The following is a 16,514-nucleotide window of genomic DNA, read 5'->3' as shown; positions in this document are numbered from 1 at the left end:
GATATTCAGCCTTCACTGTGCAGTATGCTCTTTGAATTCTCTTTTGATTGCCATGTGTCAATAGATGCGCTGAATGTTCAGACCACAGAGAATTTTGCTCAGTCTCAAGTGCGTATATATATCCAGTGCAATGAATATTGAATAAGGCCCTTCAAGTCAGTTAATGTGAAATAAGGGTAAACCCAGAGTATAGGGTTCGAGATATTGAGAGAAGTGATATAGAAATGGTTTGGTTTCAGTAATGCAATGATTGTGCTAGACACTCCCCCAATTTTGTTAAAATTCTGTTTGCTGGTTTACTTTTGTAAGAACTCAAGTAAAGTTTCAAAACCACCCCTGTCCATGGGTAAGTTTTAAATATTAAATGAATTGCATGATTCCCATAGGTTACTGGTTTCCATTCAATAATAGCTTCAAATATTGTGCCCGTTTGATAAATTTTTATGTGCAGGTTTGTTTTGTGTAATCTATGATCAAGTTAAAAAAATCAGTTTGCTTTATGCATAAATTTAGCACATTTTAGTTTTGTTTGATTTTGTTTTTAATAACTGACAGTGGTACTTTTTGAGCCAACATATTGGACAGCTAAAATAGTTATCAGTATGTCGTATTAAAGCATTAATCAGATTAACAAAGATGTCATTCATTACATATGTTATTTATACTGTTGATGTTGTATTACTTCAGGAATACATTGTGGACAGGGTGAGGAAGATAGGAGGCTTTACTGCCTTCAACACGTTCATCATCCGAGAGCTGGATACCATGTACAAACTACTACAGACCATTAAAAACACACTCCAGGTAAAGCATAACATAACTGCTGTAATAACTCTTTTTAATGTAAGTATTCAGAAGATTGCTTTGGAAAACGTACATAGTGTTACCCAGCCTAATTACATAATACTAGTAGTGGCTGATGACTGAATTTGACAAAGGCCTGACTATAAAGTGTTCGTTTCTGATGTCCTCAGGCCATCAAGAATGCCACTGAGGAAAGGCTGCTTGGTGATCAGTGTAGCCCTGAGGTCCTGTCTGCAGCAGATGACTTGTACCACCTGAAGATCCCCCTGGCCTGGTGTAGGATGTCTGGATCCTCTGCCCCTCCCGTCAACTGGGGACTGGCCCAGTGGCTCACTGAGCTGCAGAGCAGGTGTCACCACTTTGAGAAGATACTGGTTCTGGTAAGATATCCTGGCAACAACAACGTTAGCTGAAACCAGTTCATGATCTGTTACTTTAACAGACCATTCTTGAAGTAATAGTAGTAAATGGAACGTCAGATTTACTTAGGTTTGCTGCGAAAGGATGAATCATTTATAGATTTTCGGTAGGCAGTTGTGATGACATTTTACTACTACAATGGTTGTTGTAAATGTCAACATAGGAACTCCTATGAAATGGTTTGAGTATTATGAGAATGCAGAATGGTTTATCAATGATAAATACCTGGCTCTAAATCAGAACCCCACTGCCCAGAGTCTTGAATGAGATCCTACTGCATTACTCCACTCCCTCAATGTTTCTTGTATTGCTTAGACAGAGGAAAAAGGGGGGTGAAAAATGTATTACATGATTGAAAAACACCATAAGTTTATGTATGTAAAGGCCATTCTGCCATCATGAGACCATTAGACTGTATCTTCCTTTCAGTCAGCACCAAAATATATCTATGATAGTCAATTGTTCGATTGAAAGTATCATTTTTAGTTTATGTACATATGTGTGTACACATCTTTATATTTTTTCAGGGTCGTGAGAAGATGCCTGCGTATTGGCTAGGAGCCTTCTTCAACCCCAGGGGTCTGTTAGCTCTGTTGAAACAGGAGGCCATGGCTCATCATGCCAGTGACAGGGGTGCAAACTTTGAGCAGTTTGTCTTCCAGACAGAAATCACATCAAGAGACAAAGATCATGTAAGTTAATGCTCTTTTTATGTAATAATAGATGCACTACACATTTTAAGTCAGACAGGCATAAGACAACATTGAATACTTTTTAAGTATTGGACTGTAATTTTGTAGTGGGTGAAGTAAATTTGTGGCACATGTACTTTTGCCTTCTTCTTAGTAGTGATTTTTAAGTCAAGAGGCTTGTCAGATACCTGGCATGGTAGATGCTCCGGACACACCGACGTGTGAAAATTAAGTGAAACATTAAGCATGGCATTATACACCAGTCAATCAATCAGTCAGTCAATCACAGTGCCATTCTTCACACTGGTTTTTACCCATCAGCGGAAGAATTGGCCTTGAGGTAGTGTCAGTGAACAGGTTCACTAAAGTCAGGGTTATTTAATGCTAATTAGGTGTAAACACCTGTCTTAAACAGTTAAAGCTAAGGCTTTGCCTCCGTTGACCACATCTACACGAACATTCAAAAAAAAAAAGATCAGGTGTCATTGAAACAGATTTTTCCTACTTTTTTTTGCTGATGGTCTCCATTGAAACAGGTGCATACTTATTTTATGTTTAATGCTTTAATTATTATACTTGACCTCTGCACATATTAAAACAGCATGTTGTTCATTTGTTCTACATGCTCATGGCTGAGGGGTTTTAAGTGCATTGCACAATATTTTGTTTCATATGCTGTAGTCTTTAATATTTAACATATCTGATATATATGTTATCTTTCCAGCTGCGTGACCCTCCCCAGGATGGTATGTTTGTCTACGGGATCTACTTCTGGGGGTGTGCCTGGGAGAAGACCACAGGAGAATTACTGGACCTCCCACCCCGTCAGGGCTGTACCCCACTCCCTGTGGTACACATCACCTGCTGGCCAGTCAGCGAGAAGCCCTACTTCCAGGATACATCGAGGGCTGCAGAATATTATGCCTGCCCCGTTTTCCCATCACGCATCAACCAGAGAACACCTATATTGGAGATGGATGTTCGCAGAGAATACATCCCTGCCAGTAGATGGGCACTAAGAGGCCTGTCTGCCACCATAAGACCATACTAGATAATCTCCCTTTGACTGCACAGAAATACATCTGTTGCAATAAGTGAGAATTGCGAGGCAGGACATCTCCAGTCAGGGCAATGATTTGCCTGTCTATTATCTGTAGGCCTTATTGGGTTATCTCCCTTCAGTCTACAGAAAAACACTTGTGTTAGTTGTGTTTAACATCAAATCAGTCATGTTTGCAGTTCTGGGTTATCTTCCTAGGAGTTTTATTAATAAGCAGCTCCAGGTTATCTCCCCCAGTCCCCGTGGAGAATTCCTGTCAATTGTTGGGCAACAAGTCCGTGTATTGTCCACTTGCAGCCCTGGTTTATCTCCCTTGAGTCCGCCTAAAAAATATTCCTGTTGAGGATTGTCCATGTTCACCAGGTTTTGTGTCTATGGCTCTGAACAATGGATCCTACTAAGTTACATTCTCCTGAGTCCGTCCAGATTGATGCAGAGTGAAAATTACTTTTGAATATAGTAATTCATAATTTCAAACGGTGCAAGGTTCTTGAGACCAATACACAGAATTTAGTCTTTGCTATTTACTGTGTGATATTAAAAGGCAGTTTGATTTTTGGCTGAAATTAAATTTGTATACCAAGGTATATTTTTGTGTTTAAATGTTACGTTTTGTTACAACAGTATTATAAGCTCAATAATATTCTATAATTATTGGTTATATAGAATTTAATGTACATATAAGTATACCAATATTTCCTGTTTGCCAAAATGATAAAACCAAGAACTGTTATCCAGTGTTTAAAATATTTATATTATTGTTGGTTCATTAATCAGTGCTTTTATTGCATGTATATTTATATACATTGTTTTCAAGTGTTTTGGACTTTTCTGATTCACCCTTCAGATTATTTTAGATTAATCAATCTACAATAATAAAAACCAATTTGAATATTTCTCATGGTTTGTCTCAGTTGTTACCATGTGGGTAAGTAGTACACATTTATCTGACTGTTTTTAAAGCAGTACTCAAGAATTTTTCTCGTATTCAGTGGTGATACAGTAACAGAATTTACTGACGATCTTTCTCATGGATGATGCTCATATTTACACGCCATGTATGTGAAAGACAAGAAGTCTTCAATAAAGTAAAACCAGAACAGCGAAGATTGTGTGGTAGTTGGCACATGGTCACATGTGACCCAGAAAATACAGCCTTTTGACAGCTGACCACCAAACACATACTGAGATTGATGCCCCAGGAAGAGTCAAATCATGAAAAATCATTAGGATACCATTTATCTGCACCTTCCCTGTAGCCTGCACCATTTAAACAATGGACTGCTGACTGAAAAACTTGAAGGATAACATTGGATGCCAATCTCTACGAAAGTCGGTGAAAAGTTAAGAGGAATGTCCGTATTGCCTCCGCCAGGCATAGATGGGGCAAGTTGACGACAAACACCCAAACGTCCATACAGAGAGGAAAATTGATGACAGGTAGTATGGTAGGAGCATGAAAAATGTCAACTATAAACGATGAATAACTGAAGAAAGGAAATATTGTATGAGGTTTTATTATAAATTTGTTATATGGCAAACTTTGGCATGGAATAATCCTTTTGTGGTTGATAATAAAAAGGCAGACTAAAATTGTCCATATACCACGAGGGGCACAGGTTAACAAAGTTTGTGTGTTCATTCTGTAAGACGGATCGGAAGCTAGGGACCACGTGATCTCCTTAGTAACAAATGGCGTGGGTGAAGAAAACAGTCCTCCCAACATTATTGCATAGGAATATGCCTCTTTTGGAATCACTGTCAGCGATCTTGTATCCAATGGATTTGTATCATTTTCAGCTTTCCAGATAGTTTGAGTATTTCTGCAGAGCTTTCATGGCGTTATTTTGTACAACTAGGCCTTACTGGTCACTAGAGAAGTGGCAAAAAATGACCTTTTCCCGTATGCTTTAACATTGGGCTGCCATTTTGATTTAGACACAAAAGTGTGGTCACGTGACCCCCGACTTCTGACCCATCTTACAGAATGTTCGGTACTTGTCTCATTTTATGTCCGTCTGTTATCTCCCTTTGTTGTTGTGAAGTTTATTCCGATGACGTCAAATCTCATTTTTTCGGTCGCGAGACGTTGAATGTGATTGTAACTTGACAGTCAAGATGTTCAGTTCTCATACCGTGGATAAGCATGGGAGTCAAAGTCGTATGTTGACAAAAGCATGGGATGGGATATGCAAATTGTAAAAGGAAGAACAGAAGAGTTGCTCCGCTACCAGAAGAGGACAAGCCAAGTAAGGTCACCTTGGTGGAACCAATTTATCTGCCCCTTTCTCTCCAACCGGCACTTGAGGAGCCCAGTAAAACAGAGACAGAGCAAGATGTGCTAGAAGAACTAAAGGAAGATGGACTGTTTGAAACACTCAAAGAAAAGGCTAATGGCAGTGTGTCGTTCTATCTGTCATTCGATGGCAACCCTTACACATCTGAAAAACCATGACGTCTGGAGCCCATTGAGCTGAAACAGGAGTGGGAGAAGATTAAGGCAAATCTGGACAACAGAATGACCAATGCCAGCCGCCTGAGAAGAGAAAGTCTGGGAAAAGTTATGAGGAAGGCCCGTATTGCCTCAGCCAGGCAGAGACAGGCTGTGGCCATGAGGGGTCCGGCCAATAAAAAATACCGTTGTATCCATAAAGAAACGCTGGAGATGAAAATGGAGCAGGCTTCCAAGAGCCGGCAGGCTATCCGAACTCGTGGGCAGTAGGTGGTGGCAGGAGAGGGGAAAGGGAGAGATCGTTGGAAGGATGAGAGGATGTTATCTGAGGATGATGGATGCGGAGGCAGATGTAGGGAGAGGACAATGGATTCATTGAGAGGAGATGGTATCTGGTGAGAGAATGCATGAGGGGTGTGGCGGAAAATAGATGCTGTGCACCTTGGATCAGCCCGGAGAGGGTGCATGATCGAAGCGGTAAGTTGAAGGTGGATGCGGTAAGAGGATGATGGATTCAGAGAGATATTGCTGGTGATAAGATAATGGAAGCTGCAAGAGGATGAAGAGTGCGGTGAGAGGATGCTGAATTTACATCACCTAGAAGTTGTTGGGTGCGGCGAGAGGCTTTTGGATTCGTGTGGAAGAAATAGATGGATACTGCATGTGCTAAGATGTTAGAATCAGTATAAGAGGATGAAGAATGCGGTGAGAGGATGTTGGGTTCAGATGGAAGTTGTTGCGTGCGGTGAGAGAATGATGGATTGGGATAGATCTAAGTGGTGAGAAGATGATGGATTTGGATAGAATTGGATGGATGTGGTGAAGGGTGATTAATGCATATGATGAGAGGATGATGTGTGGGCTGGGAGGATGATGGATGCATATGGTGAGGGGATGATGTGTGGGCTGAAAGGATGATCGATTTATACAGTGAGAGGGTGATGTGTGGGCTGAGAGGATGATGGATGCATATGGTGAGGGGATGATGTGTGGGCTGAAAGGATGATCGATTTATACAGTGAGAGGGTGATGTGTGGGCTGAGAGGATGATGGATGCATATGGTGAGAGGGTGATGTGTGGGCTGGGAGGATGATGGATGCACACGGTGAGAGGATGATGTGTGGGCTGGGAGGATGATGGATGCATACGGTGAGAGGATGATATGTGGGCTGGGAGGATGATGGATGCATATGGTGAGAGGATGATGTGTGGGCTGAGAGGATGATGTGTGGGCTGAGAGGGTGATGTGCGGGCTGGGAGGATGATGGATGCATACGGTGAGAGGATGATATGTGGGCTGGGAGGATGATGGATGCATATGATAAGAGGATGATGTGTGGGCTGAGACGATGATGTGTGGGCTGAGAGGATGATGTGTGGGCTGGGAGGATGATGGATGCATATGATGAGAGGATGATGTGTGGGCTGAGAGGATGATGGATGCATATGATGAGAGGATGATGTGTGGGCTGAGAGGAGGATGTGTGGGCTGAGAGGATGATGTGTGGGCTGAAAGGATGATGGATGCATACGGTAAGAGGATGATGTGTGGGCTGGGAGTATGATGGATGCACATGATGAGAGGATGATGTGTCGGCTGGGAGAATGATGGATGCATATGGTGAGAGGATGATGTGTGGTCTGAGAGGATGATGGATGCATACGGTGAGAGGATGATGTGTGGGCTGAGAGGATGATGGATGCATATGATGAGAGGATGATGTGTGGTCTGAGAGGATGATGGATGCATATGGTGAGAGGATGATGTGTGGTCTGAGAGGATGATGGATGCATACGGTGAGAGGATGATGTGTGGGCTGGGAGGATGATGGATGCATATGGTGAGAGGGTGATGTGTGGTCTGAGAGGATGATGGATGCATACGGTGAGAGGATGATGTGTGGGCTGAGAGGATGATGGATGCTCGGAGGGGAAGATGAATGTGCTGAGAGGATGACTGATATAATGATGTATGGTGTGATATAGATGTGATAAGATGATGGGTGTGGCGAGCTGATGAAAAAAGACTGCAGCATCTTTCCCTCAGAAAAAAATGTACATCGCAGGCATAGAGCAACATGTGACATTTTGCTATCAGTAATGATGAATGCAGAGATGTATGTGATTTCCACTCATATAGAGGCTTAAAAGAAAAGACAACACTCAACTAAATGTACATATGCACTGATGCCAAGTATGCAAGAAGGGCCTTTTAAGACAACGGTGTACATTGTACTTTTCAAACAATTATAATAAGGACCGGGTTAGGGAAACTGAGTGGAGGGGAGTGATCATAATCTTACCATTTGTTTTTCTAATTGTGTCTCTGATTCTCTTCAACATCCATGGGTATTATTAAAATGCCGTTAAGTACAAGTATTTTGTACCATTCATGTCATTATTTATTTTTTTATTTATTTGATTAGTGTTTTACGCCATACTCAAGAATATTTCATTTAAGGCCAATATGACGGCCGCAAGCATTATGGTGGGAGGAAACCGAGAAAACCCACGACTATCCGTAGGTTACTGGAAGACCTTCCCATATACGGCTTGAGAGGAAGCCAGTATGAGCTGAACTTGAACTCACAGTGCCCATATTGGTAAGAGGCTCCTGGTTCATTGCGCCGCACAGGGACGCTAACCATGAAGGCCCCGTTTCTCGTCATTAAACTATCTAGAAGCTTGTACTATATATGTGAATTAAAACGAAACACCGTATACAGTTAATCGAGCAGCTTATGGGCTGTCTATTTAAAGTGGCTGTCAATCAGCGTTTATTCCTTGTCGGTACTCTTGTCTGCAATGTCTCATGTTTATGTCTAGCAACCCCCTTGGCTGGGGTGGCGTTTATCCCGATGACGTCAAGTCTCTTTCTTGGCCGTGAGAGGTTAATTGTGATTGTGACGTTGACAATCATGATGTTCAGTCATCACACCATGGATATGCATGGGAATCGAAGCTGTACGTTGACAAAGGGATTTGTCATACGTCATTGATGTCATGAAATGAGATGTGTAAATTCTAAAAGGAAGAACAGAAGAGTTGCTCCGTTTCAAGAAGAGGACAAGACAAGTAACAGAGATGTCACTTTGGTGGAACCAATTCATTTGCCGCTTTCTCTCCAACCTTCACTCAGGGATCCCCGCAAAAGAGAGAAAGAACAAGATGTGCATAAAAATAAAAAGAACCACGGACTGTTAAAATCTGAAACCCTCAAAGAAAAAGAAAATGGCAGTGTGTCGTTCTTTCTGTCATTGGTTGGTAATACGTACCCATCTGGAAAACCTAGGCTACTAGAGCCAACTGAGCTGAAACAGGAGTAGGAGAAGATTAAGGCTAATCTGGACAACAGAATGATCAATGCCACCTGCCTGAGAAGGGAAAGTCTGCGAAAAGTTCAGGGGAAGGCTCATATTGCCTCAGCCAGACAGAGACAGGCAGTAGCCAAGAGGGGACAAGCTGATGAAAAACACTGTCATATCCACAAAGAGAGGCTGGAGATGAAAATGGAGCGTGCGGACAGAAATTGACAGTCCTGCCAAGCGGGCTGGCAGTAGATGCAGGGTAGTAGAAGTAAGGGCGGGAAGATGGATGGAGCGAAGAGAGATATGGTGGAAGTTGGACGATGAATGTAGTGGAAGAACAGTGGGCATGGGAGGATGGTGGGCGTGTTTATTGGATGGAGGATGTGATGAGAGGAAGACAGATTCTGTGATAGGATGATGGATGAAATTAGAACTGGAGAGGATGGTTGAAGCGGTGAGGCCATGCTGGATGCGGCCGAAGGTTGATGGATGTGGATACAATTTGCTGGATATGATGAGGGAATAAAGAATGCGGTAAGAGGATGATGGGTGTGGCTATAGAGAATGATTGATGCGGCAAGAAAATAATTGATATGGTGAAAGGGTGATTGCTGTGGATAGAAACTGATATTTGCAGTGAGCGGATGACGAATGCTATGAGAAGATGATGGTTGCGGTGAAAGATTGGTGGATGCGGACAGGTTGATGGTTGCTGTACGAGGGCATATCTTGAGAGAATGACAGATGTAATGATCATGCAGATGATTGGTTCCGGTGAACCACAAGATGGTTGTGGTGAATTAATTATTCTGGAGGTGCTGAGAAGGATTGGATTTGGGTACGGTGAAAATTTGTAGGATGTGTTGAGGATGTACTGAATGTGAATGATGGAGGGCCGCACATGTAAAATCCAATTAATATAAAGTGACAGAAGTCCGCACCATCCATTGGGAATTTCTAGTTCTTGGGAAATACAAAAAGCAAATCAAAAACAGAAAATTGAGGCTAGAAGTTAGAGCATAGACTATTTTAAGAAATTTGTACGGTACATCATTTACAACAAGTTAGCCTATATAACCCTTATTATACAGCCTTTATAGACGTATATAAATTTACGTAAATATTAATTTTAGACATTATATATGACTTAGTCTAGGCCTAAAAATCAAATGTTTCCTTCATGTACGGGGTATATAAGCCTATTTTTTTTCTTCCTTCACAAACAAACAATGAATAACTCTTTAAGTTAGTATGAATAAGTGGAATAGTATGCCAATATAGACCTAGGCCTACAGGCATATACTGATGATTTGATAGGTTTGTTTTGTTGAAACTGTCTTTGTATGAAAATAACATTATGTCCTGGTTGTAAATAAATATTAGTGTATTTGTCTTTCCCACGACACCTTAAACAGTAATTCAGCGAGCTAAATGATTTCCCTAGATTCTGACATATAGGCCTACCTGTTTTGTCTACCGACCGAATGAATGTCAGAAATATAAAATATGGAGGTAGTACATTTAACGTTGTTCAATTTCTTAAATAGTTCAATTAAATTGTTTCGTGGAAAAAATTTACAGCTTCACAAAAAAAAAAAAAAAAAAAATGTCTGGGACTCATTGTTCTCGGCCGTTTGGTTGAAAGGGTTGCGGCACGAGAGTTATCTTCCATTGATAGTGGATGAAACCGGGCAGAGCACAAACGAAAATGTCGACTTTAGAATCCATGGTTGTTGAGGAAAGCAGGGAGCCAGAGAAGCCTATCGATAGAGAAAAGGTTTAATGTTGTTTATTCTACTATATTCTCATTTATGAACGTCGTTTGCGCTTACTGCACAATGAATACAAAATAGATTATGAACGTGTCCGTGCCAGTTTTCCTTGCAACAACAACAACATCGACATGTGCACCACAATAGAACCACAACAACATTAATGTAATATTAGCTCTACATACAAACATTGACTTACACTGCACTTCTCGGTTCTCAGTGTGCTGTCCTTTGCAGCTTACGGACGTGGTTGTCGTTAATCCCTGTCCACCAGTCCATTTAGTGATATGCTTCAGCTTCCAAGACTATAGGCCTACATGACGAAGCTGATATACAATATCAAAAGCTTTCGTCTCCCCTGTCTCAAACACGCTACCCCTACTGTTTATTTTTATTATTTATATTGCCATTGCCAGCCATGCTGTTGTGTCGTGTGAGATGGTAATGATATTTGATTGGACGCAGACTTTTTCCTACTACTTTCCTCAGGACATGAGAGCCTGAGGCAAGACATACGAATCATGATAGATATTTTAATCACTGGCTCTTGTCGCACATGCATATCCACTTGTATTCAATCTGTAATTTTTCTAGATTTCCTCTCTCCTCGTTCACACATGCCAATCCTCTGGTACCGGTATTTTGTAACCTATCCTCTTTTTGTCTTTCAAACTTGCCCATCCATTTGTATTTTGCAACCTGTCCTCTCTTCTCTTTCACACATGCCCATCCACTGGTATTTTGTAACCTGTCCTCTTTCGTCTTTCACACTTGCCCATCCATTTGTATTTTGCAACCTGTCCTCTCTTCTCTGTCACACATGCCCATCCACTGGTATTTTGTAACCTGTCCTCTTTCGTCTTTCACACTTGCCCATCCATTTGTATTTTGCAACCTTTCCTCTCTCCTGTTTCAGACATGCCCGCTTCTGTTGCGAGTGTTTTGTAACACCGGCAGACATCACATGTTAAGTGAATTTGCCCGAGGAAATACACCTGCAAATGAACTGCAGATCTACACATGGTAAGTTAATGAGCAAATCATGATGAGTCATGAAAAGGTTTTTATTTCATAATTTCAAGGCTTGTCATATTAAATTGAACTCTCTACTTGGCTTCTCTGTTGCAAGTTACAGATCAGGTCAGGGTTTCTGTCTGTTTAGTCACTTTTCAGGAAAATTCTTGCTGTGTAGTCCACGAAAATCTTCTCTGTGCTTTCTCCCTCAGCTTCAAATCAAGGTTTTAGACAAGGCTTCTTTATAATCTGCAGAGAGTAGACAAGGGAGTAAGCATGTCAGCGTGAACACTGCAATGACCCAGGTACCTCCCACCAATGTGGTCGCTGTGAGTTCAAATCCAACTCATGCTGTCTTCCTCTCAGGCTGTACATGGGAAGGTCTGTCAGCAACCTGCAGATGGTCATGGGTTTTCCTTGGACTCTGTCCAGTTTCCTCCCACCATAATGCTGGCCGCTGTCATATAAGTGTAATATTCTTTAGTAGCGCGTAAAACACCAATCAAATCAACAAATAATTTGCAGAACTGTTAATTATGTGTGTGTAGCATATATTATGTTCATGTACTTTTATCTCTGTCGAGTATGTTATTTTTTTGCCAGTGTTTGTTTTGTATGTCTGTATGGGGATAATTTTATGGAAAAAGTTATATATGGAATTAGATGAAATGTTGAGCCCAGGTTGGCCTTCAGCGAAAGACCAGTCCATTCATTTTTTGTGATGACGCAGACCCAGCAGTATATTAAGTTATACTTCTTTATTGACGGATAGAACAGAGTAGTGTCCCTTCGTCTAGGTAATTTGTTCATTTAGCTGTGGCAGAAGGTTGTTATCTTGGAATGTCTTCTACATGCCAAGAGTATTCCTTTCAGCTGAGTAGCACTTTTAAAAAAATAAATTATATCAATGTAGGATGGATGCCACCCTCAAGGAGCTGACGAGCCTGGTGAAGGAAGTTAACCCAGATGCCCGAAGAAAGGGCACCATTTTTGACTTTGCTGTAGTTTATCCTGACGCACGAAGCCCTGCGTACCGTATGCGTGACATAGGCACAACATGCTCTGGGCACAAAGGGGCCGATGACGCAGCATCCCTCCAGTCTAAAGGATTTCAGATCGGGGATTATCTGGATATTGCCATAACTATCCCCCAGGGTGGACCGCCCATGGGGGTGAGGAACAGACGAAGGATTTACTGAGGATTTTTCTCACCACCTTTTCTGCTGAACTGTTTTTAACCTGGTTCTGTGAATGGACTCCGAGAAGTCAGAATTACAGGTCTGAAGCTAGCCATGAAGCCATGTAAAATGAAATTGTGGCTCCCATAACTAAGATTTCTCAACGAATAGACTTTGGGTGAGGAATGTACAGCTAACTGCAGAAAAATGGCACCAATATTTTAGGTGTTTTCTAAAACTTTGTGTGCAAAGTGGTCTTCAGAATAAAAATGGATGACCGGCTATTTCCATGAAAGATGATCTGTTATTGTGGAGGATCTGTTTTTAGGAATGAAAAATGAATAGAAAAGGTATAAAGGGAATGTATATCACCAACTTGTACCGCGATCAAGTACTCAACCGATATCATTTTTCATCAGGAAAATGCCTATTTTCATTGAATAAAGATCATTTTATCATTAAGAAGTCATTTTATAAATATAATTAGTGGTCTGTCAGGTATTTAAAAAAAAATCCTAAAACAAGTGTTAACTTTTTCATTTTGTTTTCTAAACTTTCTCAATAAGAGTGGTTGTTTTAAGTTGAAATCTCACCAGGGAATGGAGTGCATGATCATTAAGGTTAAACCGCAAATTGGCAATATTTCATCCATTAGTAGCAGCTATTAGTAGCTGACTAATGTACCAGAATATTTGCTTGTAACCTTGTGTTGAATGCAGTAAGATCCTCATTGACTGAGCTGTCTGGTCTACCTTACATTTCACAATACTGACCGTCATCACAGATAGTGGTGTGGACGTTTGTGTTGTCTAACTTTCAATGAAGACCACTTGTCTCCCACCAATATGGTGTCAACATCTGTACTTTACACATAAAAAAAAAAATTGTAAGTAACATGCCAAAGGGCAGTGGTTTTTCCACGAGCACTCCAGTTTTCTTGTATTTGATCACCATTGCATATGTGAAAAATTTTTTGAGTATGGCATTAAACAATCAAATCAACACTGGCCCTAGACCAATGGTCAGGTGTTCTAACCCAACTTATGCTGGCTTGATCGCAATGTTTGTATTTACCCTAAATGACCATGAATTTTGTCCATGACTTGCCCATATTTCCTGATTCAGAGAGTAATATTGATTGTAGAAAGGTGTTATGAGGTTTGCTTGGAACATGGGATGATATTCTACTGGAAAATTAGTCTCAGCATCAAAAAGTAATATTTTGTGACATTTATTTACCTGTAAAAATTCACTTTTGTGCATGAAAGTTCGGGTCATTTAGGGTAATCTTTCTGTTAGGAAGTTTGTCAGGTACCTGGCCCATTGCTGTGGTTTCTATCACTGGACTTTTGTCTGGTTTCTCGCTGCCGTGCAAGAGACATGTTCTTGAGTACATTTTCAGCTGTGGTGGTTTAATTGTTAGGGATCTTGTCCTTGCTCTTGATTTTTGGGTGCATATTTGAAATACAAATGTGCTCCATCTTGTGAGTGCATATCAGTCATTTTTGCTTGTCAAACACCAAACAATAATGGATGAATAAAGACAAACACATCTGAAATGAACAGTGGAAAAGAAAAGCGCAGCCAAGTCTGTATAGAATCATGATCAGAAATCTGATCTTTATCCATAATAAAGCAAACATAACAACGCATGTCATCAAGCATGGGGTGATGCTCCTTAAACATGGTACAATTCAACTCTAATCACGTAAAGCTTAGTTGTTTTTCTTTTTGGCTAAAGCAACTGTTTGAAATGGACACTACCATTCAGTTCTGCATATATTTATAGCAGAGCAAATACTACTGAGGCAATCAGCATTTGGACCCATAAAGTGGTAAGTGTAACAAGTATGCAGAAATATCAAAATCATAGCAACGCCTCATCTTTCAGCCAACAGCACTCTTTGAATCCAACAGCTAGTTATTCCCCAGTATGGCTGCTTTGTGCAGAATATTTTGGTGCTAAGGGCACAATGGCATGCAATATACATGACAAAAACAAGAACAATAATTTTGTAAGCGGGAAGGATTCTACCAATTTTCATAAGAGTCAATCAAATAATTGGTGCCTGTCACTTAGTGTGTTTCCTCTACCAACCACATGCTGGCACTACTTGTGCCATGAATACTATAGGTCCTGAGTCGCAGGCCACTAGCTCACCACTAGCACACTTGCAGCAATCCTTTGGCATTTCACTTCCATAGCCTTTTCTTGTTGAGAGTGAAGAGTAAAAAAGATGTGCTCTTTTACTGACAGGTTGAAGTGGAAAATTTTGGATGGCCTTCCACATTTTTCCTTAGTTTTACGGATTGGCACTGTCCAAATAAAGAATGACCCGCCAAAGTTTTGCCAAAATGTACAGAACATTGTGCTTGCAGCATTTACAAGTAAGGCCATTTTGTACATACAACTGCAAGAATTGAGACAACTTAAACCTTGGGTTCCCTGTGCACAACTGGAAAATGGAAATGTATAACAGCTATATCAAATTCCGCTCTAATATACATGACTAGTTATGCGATGCCAATCAACTTCAAACATATATTAAGTTGGCATCTGGGGGCCTCCGTGGCTTAGTTGGTTAGCACGCTAGCGCAGTGTAATGACCCAGGAGCCTCTCGTGTGTGGTCGCTGTGAGTTTAAGTCCAGCTCATGCTGGCTTCCTCTCCGGCCGTAAGTGAGAAGGTTTGTCAGCAACCTGCAGATGGTTGTGGGTTTCCCCCGGGCTCTGCCCGGTTTCCTCCCAGCATAATGCTGGCCATCGTCGTATAAGTGAAATATTCTTGAGTATGGCGTAAAACACCAATCAAATAAATCAAATAAATAAGCTGGCATCTGCAGTACATCACTGGTGGGGCTATCATTTGGCTGGCATTATTAAATGTAAACAGTGAAACTGCCTAAAATAAATCAGATGCTATGGTGTTGACCATGGCATGGGTCTTATCCCTGTACATGCATGATGTCCCTGTGGACTATCACACAGTGTAGCTTTACACGCATTCAATAGATTTGCTTCTATCAACAGTAATTCAGATTTCCAGAACAAATGACACTATTTTCTTCCTGTAGGGGATGATTCATGATGATGAATTGTCATCAAAAAGAAAATATGATCAATGTTCAATTTAATGAATTCCACAGGGATTTCAGTGGGAGAAAGAAAAGTGGGGAAAAGAAAAGAGGAGAATAACTGCATCTAAGTGACACAAGGCATACATCTACACGGAAAACTGGTCGAAAAACTATCACTATATCTTCAAAATTACAAAAATAGAGGGCACTGGGCTAAGGAATATTATTATCCATAATACCAGAATAAATAACAGGTGAAATATGTTTAATCTTTAACAGTCACAATAGAAGGTTTACATGTACAAAGTAATACGAGAATTCATCCAGCATCATTGAGTTTTTCCTCATTTTCACCAGTCTTGAAATGTGTCGCTAACTTTCACACAGTAGGGAGGAGCTAATGCTGCTTATGTACCATCTCATGCTTTATATCCAGATGGAAACTAAACTATAACCATGCAGGTTCATATTCATAACAGTTTGCTTGTCGGATTAACTCCAACATTCTATTCTCATCAAAATCAGGCTATTTTAATTATTCAAATGAAGTCTCATTTTGTATATCTTAGCACTTTGGTTTCATACTTAATTCACCACGAATCATGCAAAATAGATGTTGGTGTTCTGTAAAAATACAGAGAACTACAATTATTACATGCAAACAGTCTACATGAATACATGTATAAATACATGTATATATACATATATATATTCATGTATTTTTAACTAATATCCTC

General features: G+C 40.6%; 3 protein-coding genes across 3 annotated transcripts in view; 2 read left to right on the top strand and 1 right to left on the bottom strand.

Annotated features, from left to right (window-relative positions):
- Window positions 1-3,870, top strand: part of LOC135461295 (dynein axonemal heavy chain 5-like) — a 78,558-nt gene extending 74,688 nt beyond the window's left edge. Inside the window, 4 exon segments of the mRNA XM_064738316.1 lie at window positions 617-804; window positions 975-1,184; window positions 1,752-1,916; window positions 2,641-3,870. Coding sequence (XP_064594386.1) covers window positions 617-804; window positions 975-1,184; window positions 1,752-1,916; window positions 2,641-2,967 — 890 coding nt within the window. The 3' untranslated portion in view covers window positions 2,968-3,870.
- Window positions 3,871-6,439: 2,569 nt separating this feature from the next.
- On the bottom strand, window positions 6,440-7,465 carry LOC135461287 (segmentation polarity homeobox protein engrailed-like). The gene has a single exon (XM_064738303.1). It carries the CDS (start codon window positions 7,463-7,465, stop codon window positions 6,440-6,442), a length of 1,026 nt encoding a protein of 341 aa, XP_064594373.1.
- A 2,954-nt stretch (window positions 7,466-10,419) lies between these two features.
- LOC135461307 (histone deacetylase complex subunit SAP18-like) lies at window positions 10,420-13,389 on the top strand. Its single transcript, XM_064738331.1, has 3 exons — window positions 10,420-10,514; window positions 11,426-11,532; window positions 12,437-13,389. The coding sequence occupies exons 1-3, from the start codon at window positions 10,446-10,448 to the stop codon at window positions 12,720-12,722; spliced, it is 462 nt and encodes a 153-aa protein (XP_064594401.1). The 5' UTR covers window positions 10,420-10,445; the 3' UTR covers window positions 12,723-13,389.
- Window positions 13,390-16,514: the final 3,125 nt, after the last annotated feature.

The sequence above is a fragment of the Liolophura sinensis genome, chromosome 1, assembly GCF_032854445.1.
Source record: "Liolophura sinensis isolate JHLJ2023 chromosome 1, CUHK_Ljap_v2, whole genome shotgun sequence".
Taxonomy (NCBI): Eukaryota; Metazoa; Mollusca; class Polyplacophora; order Chitonida; family Chitonidae; genus Liolophura; species Liolophura sinensis.
This window is presented reverse-complemented; position numbering and strand designations above follow the sequence as displayed.